At 40.8% G+C, this 10,667-nt stretch overlaps 2 protein-coding genes across 3 annotated transcripts; both read left to right on the top strand.

Moving 5' to 3' along the window:
• Window positions 1-759: 759 nt before the first annotated feature.
• LOC124147364 (E3 ubiquitin/ISG15 ligase TRIM25-like) lies at window positions 760-4,267 on the top strand. Its single transcript, XM_046518060.2, has 3 exons — window positions 760-804; window positions 2,886-3,177; window positions 3,912-4,267. The coding sequence occupies exons 2-3, from the start codon at window positions 2,886-2,888 to the stop codon at window positions 4,265-4,267; spliced, it is 648 nt and encodes a 215-aa protein (XP_046374016.2). The 5' UTR covers window positions 760-804.
• Window positions 4,268-4,282: 15 nt separating this feature from the next.
• Window positions 4,283-8,004, top strand: LOC125383712. 2 transcript variants are annotated; one of them, XM_048402474.1, is made up of 2 exons: window positions 4,283-4,840; window positions 4,931-8,004. In XM_048402474.1, the coding sequence occupies exons 1-2, from the start codon at window positions 4,283-4,285 to the stop codon at window positions 5,807-5,809; spliced, it is 1,437 nt and encodes a 478-aa protein (XP_048258431.1). In that variant the 3' UTR covers window positions 5,810-8,004. The 2 variants fall into 2 exon arrangements, with proteins under 2 accessions (XP_048258431.1, XP_048258430.1); XM_048402473.1 differs by having other exon boundaries at window positions 4,283-4,885.
• The last annotated feature ends 2,663 nt before the right edge of the window (window positions 8,005-10,667 follow it).

Genomic DNA, 10,667 nt, shown 5'->3' with positions numbered 1-10,667 from the left:
CTCTCTCTCTCTCTCTCTCTCTCTCTCTCTCTCTCTTATTTATCTTCCATCTTTTACATGTTCTAATGGGTCATACGTTTAGATAAATGAGGGGCAATTGAGGATATATTTTACTTAAATAAGCAATACCAGTTCACCAGAATATATCTATCACTTTGATAAGAGACCGCCATGCTTGAAGTTGACGGACACAGTCTCGGAATCCGTATCACATCGGACTTGCTGTTTAGTTGGTCACGTGAATTGATTGGCAGGTGGCCAAAGGTTACTTATCTCAATTCGGGGTCAAACCATTTATTATAATAAATATGATGGTGAAAAAAACAAAACGAAAAGAGGTGTCTAATGTTGGATATCATAACTTAAACTATGGGCCTAGATAAAAACAAATTAAAAAATATAATTTGTCTCCATAAAATCCTAACCAACAAAATCTACGTAGTTGTGAGACTAATATATATATATATCTTAACAAACCAATGTTCTCAACATGTGCGCAAGATGGTGGGAAGGCAAGGTCACCGACCCATCACCGTTTTCACCAGTTCACTTTCCAAATAGGAATTATACAAAGTACATTTATTTGAGGTAAATATCTCATCGAAAGACAAAGGACGTTACGACAAAGGTGTGGTATGTTGATTGCATTGATTGGGATAGATTCATAAAATACGTGCTTGTACTTTGATACATGCAGATAACGCCATCACGAAATCACGTTGTCGAAGCAACGTCACGTGACACACACGAGGAAAGCAACCAGAAAGTGAGACGCGGGCAGAAAGACGATTCACTGCGGAGCAGGTATTGAGGGATGTGACGCATTTTATACAGCAGTGTACAGATGACTTTTTGTAATAGTACCTTGTTGTGGTGTAGCATATATTTCGTTTGTTTATGTAAAGGGGTCTGTTTCTTTTATTTACCATCAAATGTATGTGAGGTGAGGTGAAATGGGGTTTAACGTCGTGTCCAAGATTATTGCCCTTATATAGCGACGTGCATGTACGTGTATGTGTGTTTGTGTGGCTGATTGTACTAGTCCGGACCGATACCGATTTATAGTGCTAGCACACTGAGATACCATGCCGCAGTTTAATATGAATACCCCACTCAGACACAGTATACTGACTCCGAGCCGACCAGTCCTTGTTTTAGCCCCTTAATGCCGCGCGCCTGACAGGGTAACAACAAGTACCATCTTTTAAGGTCTTTTGGTATGACACGGCCGGGGATCTCAACCCCGGACCTTCCGCTCTCCGGGCGGACGCTCCACCACTAGACCACGGAGGCGGTCTCATATGTATGTATAATGTGTACATGTAGTTATACAACGACTGCCGTTTCACTTTAATACAGAAAATAGAGTTGGTATTCCCTGTCTGATTCAAATGGGATGGCATCTGGATATTTCTGTGTAAGGCGGTTAGCAGCTGAAATATCATCGCTAGGAAAAGGCTACCCACTCTCGGTGTGATGCTACTAAGTATTAGTGTTATCAACATTGATTAACATGGAGCTAGACAGACTGAGACAGTCGATCAAGGCTTCGTGACGATAAACAGAGATTTTCCCCTTTGAACTACGAGCGATATCGGCTTGTGTCGCCCACTTGACCTGGGGGCGTGGCGAGCGTGGTGGTGGTGTCTGTGTGTGTGTGATTGCATGAGTGTGGGTGCGCGTGTGCGTGTGCGTGTGCGTGTGTGTGATTTAGTAGGAAGTTAGCTAGCGTGAATTTCCCTTTATGAATATATTATATATCACATACATGTACTTGTATACACACGTTTGGCGCTTAATATTCAATACTTGCATTTACCACCATTCAAGAGGTAACACTAAAGGTGGGAATGATACACTATATTACCATCACGAACCTGTATGTAACAATAGTCCATATGCATATGGAGGCTAAACAGAAGCGACGCGATTAACAGAATTAAGTTAAAAGTGAATATAGCAGAACTGTTTCCACACAGCTCCGATGCTGCTGGCTGTTTTCAAGTAGAACAGGCCTTTTGTTAAAATGTATATCATGAAAAGGTGAACCAAATACCGCAAACAGACCAGTGTGTTCATATACATCTCATTAACCTGTGTACAGTTTGCCGAATCAGTGAGAGAGTGAGTGAGTGAGTGAGTGAGTGAGTGAGTGAGTGAGTGAGATAGCTTTGGTACGGCACTGTTAGCAACATTCAAGTATATACAAAACTTCCCAAGGAACTGGTTATTTTGAAACAGTACAAAACTATACACGCAAACTGCATGCCTTAGTCTCGTGGTGTATTCGCCAATTCAGCTTGTAAAGTCCAATAGACCTCGCTAGAAACATATGTTATTCAGAGTACTATAAGAAACCCAAACAAGCTTTTAAATGGCTTATTTTACACAAGAACATTATGCAAATTGAAAAATACCCACAACGGAAACGACACTCCGTCACACGTATGTTCTATGCACGCGCTTTATGATTAACATGATTGTTTGTAAAGCAATATCTATGTACATATTCTGGTAGCAGCTTCAACAACAGCATGTATTTCATTTATAATTATATGCAGTCATTACGTTTTATTATATGTACATTTACATTGTGTGTCAGATAAATGCAGGAAACTACAGATACAAGAGTTATCTCCCTTCCCACTGACCCTCACTGAAGACTTTGCCCCAGTCCTGAGTGTAGCGAGGTGTCTTCTGTTGTCTGTAATATTAATTCTAAATACGCATGTCCTATTAAGATGTTACATCATTGGATGTCGGTGTGGATACATGCTCTTACATGTTCTATGAAGGCAAATCAGTGTTGTTTGTTTCAGACCCTATCCTTTCTTCAGATACAATATACGCATCTATATTTCTTTAAGCCAGATGTTATACTTCAGATGGCGACCGCCAAGAAACTAACAGACAATCACCTGACCTGTGTCATCTGTACTGAGGTGTTCACAGACCCAGCCACACTTCAGTGTAATCATACATTCTGTAAGTCCTGTCTGCTGAAGTACACCAAGACACAGCCGGAAGCAGTACAAGCTAAGTCCATCCCATGTCCCTCCTGTAGACAACTAACGAAGGTGACCACCCCTGACAGTCCAGTAGAGGAGTGGGTCAGTCATCTGAAACCAAGCCACGTCATACAGGGACTGATGGACGACTTTAAACCAGGGGCAGAAGGTAACTTAGTGAAAGTATATGTTCAATAAGTATAACCACATATTTAACAAGAGATTACGAGGTTTAATCCAATTGCAAAACTGAATTACATTCTGTTGCATATTTAAGAAATAAACGACTCGTGGTCCTTGTTAATCTTTCAATAAAATACTGCAGGGAGAATAAACCATGAGTCGCTTATTTTTTATTTCGTATATGAGATACCATTTTGTACATGCTTTGATGTCAATAAATTGTTCAAGTTTTAAAAACATTTACCCGAATGTAAATAATCATGACTCCCTGAATTCAATCCGACCTCTTAAATGTCGGACAACTACAGTTTATGTCGAGGGAAGTTAAGTTTGGTATTCCCACAATACTGACGTCGATTTTCTGCTCCTTTCCTCCAAGTACTGATTGTCATATCTCGCCTACTTTTGGGTGCGATCGGTCGGCCATTGCGTTCATCTGCGCTCTCCAGCTACATCTATGGGGAACAACTTCCATCTAAAAAATAACGTTGTCCAAGTTACGACGTCATCAAGTTTCGAGCGCCTGTTTAATGTTTGATCATTGTTCTCTACGATTTATCGCGTAGCTATCTTATATTTAACACTAATGAATTGATAAACATGAATATTTAATAATTAGATGTGATATTTTTATTCCGATAGCCTTATAGTTTTCCTTTGAATATAATGATATATATGTACCTTTATGCAGAAAACACAGGTTGATATTTGTCATTACAGCTGCCGATGCAAATGTCTGCAGTGTTTGCAAAACACAAGGGAAGACAACTCCTGCAACATCATGGTGCTCCGTCTGTGACGAGGTCTTCTGTGATGGATGTCTGAAGATGCACAACATCATGCCAATGTCACGTGACCATGACGTTGTGGATGTGTCTGATGCTACCAAGAGAAAACCTAGGCATCGCTTTATGTGTAAAACACACAAAGACAAACAGATAGAGTTGTTCTGTAAAGATTGTAGGATAGCCATTTGTCATACATGCTGCAGTATAGAACACAGGAAATGTGACGATGTTGATACCTTAGATAATATGACTCCTCTTGTAAGAGAACACCTGTCAAATCAAAACTAAGAACTGAAAATCAAAATGACAACTTCAGAAAATATAACCATCTTAAGGAAATCTCAAATCAAAGAAATACAGACAAATGCGCAAAATATTAAAGATGAAATCAGAAATATACGTCAGAGAGTAGTAGAAGTGATTTTAAGAAAGGAAAAACAACTCCTTGATAAAGTCGACCGATCATCCGATGAACAATTACATGAATTACACGCAGAAATAAAATCCCAGGAGATTGAGCTACAGATGTACCAGCAGCAGTATGAGTTCACAGCCAATGCTGTGACGTCCAACTGTGAGAGGGACATGTATGCTGTCTACGAGTCGGTGGGTCAGGCGCCTACAGACAACAGACAGACGGGCAACAGACCAGCGCCAGGAAGGGTTGTATTCACACACGACATGGGCAACAGACCAGCACCAGGAAGGGTTGTATTCACACACGACACGGACAACAGACCAGCGCAAGGAAGGGTTGTATTCACACACGACACGGGCAACAGACCAGCACCAGGAAGGGTTGTATTCACACACGACACGGACAACAGACCAGCGCAAGGAAGGGTTGTATTCACACACGACATGGACAACAGACCAGCACCAGGAAGGGTTGTATTCACACACGACATGGACAACAGACCAGCGCAAGGAAGGGTTGTATTCACACACGACATGGACAAGCTGAGTAAAGCAGTGGATGACCTACAGCTGGGGGAGGTTGCAGCTGTCCGTTGTGTGAGTGACCGCCAGTCTACCCCTGTTTTACATCACAATATTGACTGTGTGGCGGACGGGGATAAGAAGGATACTCATTTGAATGACGTCACAGTGTTGACTGTTGATGGTTTAACTGTAACAGTAGTTGCAGATTACTATAACAAGAGCCTCAAAACATATCACACATCAGACCCAAACACGCTTGGTAATTTACTGCTTTCTGGTTGGCCTTGGCAAATAGCAAAGTTAAGTGAGAGTCAGATAGCTGTCAGTGTTCCAAACAATAAGGAAATAGTTACAGTGAATGTTACCCCAGATCCTGTATTACTGTCAACTATCAAAACAAGCAAGGAGTACTTCGCTCTGTCCTCTCTGAGCCCTTCACAGCTGGCGGCGGGTACATGTAGACAATCTCACTCTGTGGACATACTGGACATGACAGGGAGGATACTGAAGTCTATCAACACAGGTATCATAAGGAGTCCAGACTATATCCATGTCACCAGTAATGGTGACTTGAAAGTCAGTGGAGTTAACTCCCTTGTATGTGTGACCAGTGAAGGAGTCGCTGTTTCCACCTACACTCCCGCGGGAGTCAGAGCTTTGACATTTCCTCGGGGTATCACAACAACCAGCACAGGAGATATCCTGCTTGCAGACAAAGACTCCCACAAGGTGATTCAGCTGACAGAGTCGGGGCAGTTTGTCAGAGATGTACTCACACATCAGGATGGTCTGAAAGATCCCCGTGGTATCTGTCTTGATGGGGACAGGTTTCTGTATGTTACATGTGGCCGATTTGTCCGCATATTCAAATTTAAAAAAACCCTGTGAAGTGAGACATGTCTACATATGTACATGGTTAAGACCATGAGACAATTCCTCCTTTACGGCAATTTCCGATCTTGTTCATTGCTTTCAACAGTAATTCACATAGTTAAGATATTACATCCACTATTGGAATGGAATGTCACAAAGAGAAGGCCTATCTCATGGCAGTACCTGAGATCACGTGACCTGAGTCCGCTCACCTAGAACAGTGATGTCATTTTCTGTTGAATAATATATGTTTGAGGAGTGTAGTTGGTGAATCCCCATGCCTCTTAAAAATATTTAATTTTGATTGAATCATGTGTTAGTCGTTGCTCGAAAGTTTTATTTGAACTTCCCGACAGACATGTCCAGCAATTCATAACTTAATCGTAGTACCAAGAAACTATGATGTTTATGTTTGATCACATGACATATATATATATAATACTTAACACTACTATGTCTACTACATGAACTTATCACGGTTCCCTGAGAGTTTGACAGCTTTCGGTCTGTTATAGGAGAGATAATGAGTAGCGGATGCCTTCAGAACTGTTGAACTTCGATCACTATTATCGACAGATTCTAAATAATATGACGGACGCGCTAGCGATTGAAGTTGCCGTAAAAGATCACAATACCAACACTGATCAACCATTAAAAAAACTCCAGCAGGGAAAACATATTGTATTACTTTTCTAAAAGTTTCAGCACCGTTTCAGTTTGATTTATGTTCAAGGTAGACGGAGCTTTAACACACATTTAGAAACCTCCTCCCCAGTTCTGAGCATTATAGGCAATACACGTAGTGAAACCATATCTTGATAAGGGATTGCCGAAGTATGTATTGCCGATATATTCAAACAATTCATTTGCAAAATTAGTGATCAGAATACATCACTGAACATCAGTTAATAGCTTATTATTGCACTTTTGTGTCAAGGAACGTTACTGAGGAATTTCACATTGTGACACTTGGTCTGTGAGTTCTCTATCGCAGTCATTAAAGTCGACTTCTTGTCCCACTTTGGGCTTTCTTCCCTTAAAGATGACACATTGTGACAACCGAAATACTCAAAGTAGCGTTAATACTCAACCTAGTATGCAATTTATTAACATTGCAAAGTGTTTACAATGTTTCGACATTTTGGTAAACAGTTATCAGGATTCCTATTTGTTTAGATCCTCGTCTCAATAACAGGAACAACTCCGAATACTTCAGCAACTAAACATATATCTTCTCAACTTGTTTGTTCTCCTTCATTTAGCACTAAGACCCCATTGGGATTCAGGTTACAGAGGTCCCCAGCAATCTGTGTATGTAGTAAGAGACGATTTAATGGATCGTGTGGTCGGGCTCGATGACTTGGATCATTGTGTATCACCGTGCTCGTCGATAGTTGTTATATTATCAATCACCAGATAGTCTGGTTCCGACTCGTACAGGTCGACACCATAGAGACGGAATATTGCTTGATACGGCACTGAACGGGATAAAACAAGCATAGAGGAATTTTATCAAGAAAATGAGTTAAATGGTGATGATTTGAAGTTTTCTAATGTTTGTAATTAGTTACACTCACATGTAGTTTTGTCCCGCGTGTGCATGTCCATGTGTATTATAGGATGTATTGTAGTATATATTGTAGTATATATTGTAGTATTTATTGTGGGGTTTGTATCATGACTGTTAGGATGCATAAAAATAAACGTTTCTCAACATATTTGTTTCTGAAGTGAGGAGGGAGATAGGATTTTTTTCATATTGAAAAATGTCATCATGAAGGCTTCTTAGTTCCTGCGCATCAAGCATACCACATGGGCAAAAGAAATTGATTTGAGCTTGGCTCTTTAATGCAACGTCAAATGCCAATATGCAGAACATGATCTGCTTCATATCACGAGACATTTGACAAAAATATGTTTTCTGGCAAACTAAACACAAGGCCAAAAGCGTTTCTCTCTCTTTTTACCTCCCAGGGGTGGCCCAGTGGGATAACTGCGTCTCTTCGCAATTGGCTGTCGTGGGACGTTGCTCATGTTATCAACCATGGGTTTCTATTATCCTATTATAATCTATTATTTACGAGCGGTCGTTATGCAACAGACATACTGCTGATTGGGTATTAAACAGTCAATCGTACTTTGCAATTGAGGCGATTTCATGACTTTCCCATACCCATAAAAATGACAAATTAAACTGATGCCTCTTTGCGGATTAAAGCTGAGGGACTTAACGACAATTATTAAAAGTTGTAAAAGTCTTTATCGTTACCTTGATGTTTTCTGCGAAGCAAGACTTGTCAGTATTTAACCCACGGGTTACGTTATTGCCGGTAATAGGGCACTGATGGCCGAGTCGTGAAGAGAATGTCATGGTTCCTCACATGGGAGAAACAGACAGGATATTGCTGAACAATTGCTAAAATTCCCCTAAACCCCAACTCACTCACCCACTAACCCGTCATAAAGTGTACATGGTACATCCTTATTTGATCATATAATGAATGTACCGTCGGGATTCATTTTGTTAAGGAGTATGTTGGTTTTGGTTTTCATTTCGAAATAATTCGGCTATGTCAGCACAGAGACCAAGAATATTGTTGTCATATCATGACATTGAATACATGTTGGGATTCGAACCCGGGTCTTCTGTGTGACTAGAGACGCTTTGGCCATTATAATCTCCCAAATAGGCTTTGAATTTTTAGCTGTGGATAAGAGGAAATGTTTCATAGTGGAACAAGACTATTTTATACAGTTTTTACATGCATTTAAAAAAGCAACAAGTTACATAGCAACACACGCAAGGAATGGATGGTATGTCTCTGTTATATGAAATATTCCACACAAAACCCTCCTTAGTAAGTATCACTTCCTTTAAACCTTGTAAAGAGGAATATTGGAAATGATTCAGAACGTTTCATCTCGAGTGAGTGAGGTTTGTTTGAGGACGCTTTGAACAGACTGTGAGTTATATCACGGCGTGTCAGCTGCATGTGGGTGGTTTCGATGTTTAACACATGAGGTGAAACTCACAAGAACGGGCCGGGTGCTGACAAGCCTAGAAACATAATCACAGCAAATCTGGGATTCGAGCCCATGACCATAGATTCCTGTCACACATAAGGGACGCAACTCTACACATCGAGATGCAGCCTCTTATTCACTTATGTCTACGAACATCCACGCTGCACAGATGACTCAATAAACCACCATTACCCTTTTGTGTTCAACACCTGTCAGCGTTGTCTTCCCTCAAAGAACGTATTATTTGCTAATTCCGGAAAGTGAGTCCAGCTTCTTTCAAGAATATCCTACTCTCGTATATGGATCTCACAGCACTCTCAAAACCAATCTGACCTATGAGCTGCACAGCCACATACCACTGCAGCTAGCTCGACATACTGTATAATATAGATATAACCAATCCATGGGCTTCACATCTCCAAACATCCACACCTATCTGGGCTCTAATATAGAAATAATCCATGGGTTGCACAATCCCTTACCACTACACCTGTCTCCACACTCTCAAATATGAGGATCACCCACACGATGCAGAACACTATACCACTTGACCTGTCTTGAAATACTATCCAGTATGAAAATATTCCATAAGTAGCACAACCCTATACACATACAAGTATCTCAAAATACATGGGGCTTCCTTCAGTCACATACTTCTACGCCCACCTCGAAATACTATCTGGTGTAAAATCAATCCAAAGGTTGCCAACCCTTTACCTCTACATTATTTCAAAATACTCTCCGACCCAAGCTGTCCTGTTGCCCACGTTCAACCACACACCTGTCCTTGTATCTCTCTGTCCAATACTCTCTAACCAATTGCGGCCTAGAAGGTGGTTGTGCAGCGTTTATGTAGCTTACAATTGGTTACAAGTTTAGATAAATGATAGGGAAAATATATTACTTAAAAGAACACCTACAATGCCCCGAAGTTGACCTAGAAAGTATCTATCACTTTGATTAGAGACGATCATGTTTGATGTCGTACAAATTGTCAGTATCAGTATTCGATGGCATTGTTTGTTTAGTTATGTGAACTTATTGACGAGTGGGGAGAGGTTTATTTGTTTGTTACTGGATGCACGAAGCAATATCCAGCTACGTGATACCTGCCTTTAAGTAAAGTGTCTGGACAAGACTGATATTGTGAACAACGTTTCGGCCGTCGTGGTAAGCTGACACTATCATCCCATTACTGAGTATTGAAGACACTATCCATTGGTCGCCTCTTACGACCAACAGGTAGATTGCTGGGACCTGTTCTACTCCGGAATCCCAATGGGACAGAGGTTAATTAGCTCAATGCGGGGTAACATAGTTCAGGAGAATAAACACGATGTTGAACCAAAGCTTTTATCGTGATCAGTGTAACAGACGTAATCCCGTAACGATGGCCAACGATGGGAAACAATTGACTGTCATTTATGGACCTTCTCTTTAACCGGACTAATACATCAGATAAATTCATCCGGGGTAGAATAGGTCCTCAGCAACCCATGCTCGCCGTAAAAAGCGACTATGCTTGTCGTAAGAGGCGGTTGATGCATGTCATCGATCCAATTTGCGTGGATCGATGCTCATGATATTAATCACTGGATCGTCTGGTCCAGACTCGATTATTTACAGATCGCCATCATATAGCTGTAATATTGCTGTATGCGGCGTTAAACAACAAACTAACCAACTAGAGGAATTCAGCTTAAGAAATACGCACTATTCCTATTTTTCTTCAAGACGGTTGCATAAGAATACAAAACAAGTTTGCAATGTGACGCTTATGAAAGATATGACACAGCAGGGCACCCTGCACACAGGGTGTACATGTAGACTATAAGCTGATACAGATGCA

Source organism: Haliotis rufescens, unplaced genomic scaffold, assembly GCF_023055435.1.
Source record: "Haliotis rufescens isolate VD_foot unplaced genomic scaffold, xgHalRufe1.0.p SCAF_26, whole genome shotgun sequence".
NCBI classification, from domain to species: domain Eukaryota; kingdom Metazoa; phylum Mollusca; class Gastropoda; order Lepetellida; family Haliotidae; genus Haliotis; species Haliotis rufescens.
The sequence above is the reverse complement of the archived record's forward strand: the minus strand, read 5'-3'. Positions and strand labels throughout refer to the sequence as shown.

Excerpts from the sequence above, each read along its gene's own strand:
- LOC124147364 (XM_046518060.2), top strand. The coding sequence starts at position 2,886 with ATGGCGACCGCCAAGAAACTAACAGACAATCACCTGACCTGTGTCATC. Across the intron at positions 3,178-3,911 it reads CTTTAAACCAGGGGCAGAAG|CTGCCGATGCAAATGTCTGC; the intron begins GTAACTTAGTGA and ends TTGTCATTACAG.
- LOC125383712 (XM_048402473.1), top strand. The coding sequence starts at position 4,283 with ATGACAACTTCAGAAAATATAACCATCTTAAGGAAATCTCAAATCAAA. Across the intron at positions 4,886-4,930 it reads GGGTTGTATTCACACACGAC|ATGGACAAGCTGAGTAAAGC; the intron begins ATGGACAACAGA and ends TTCACACACGAC.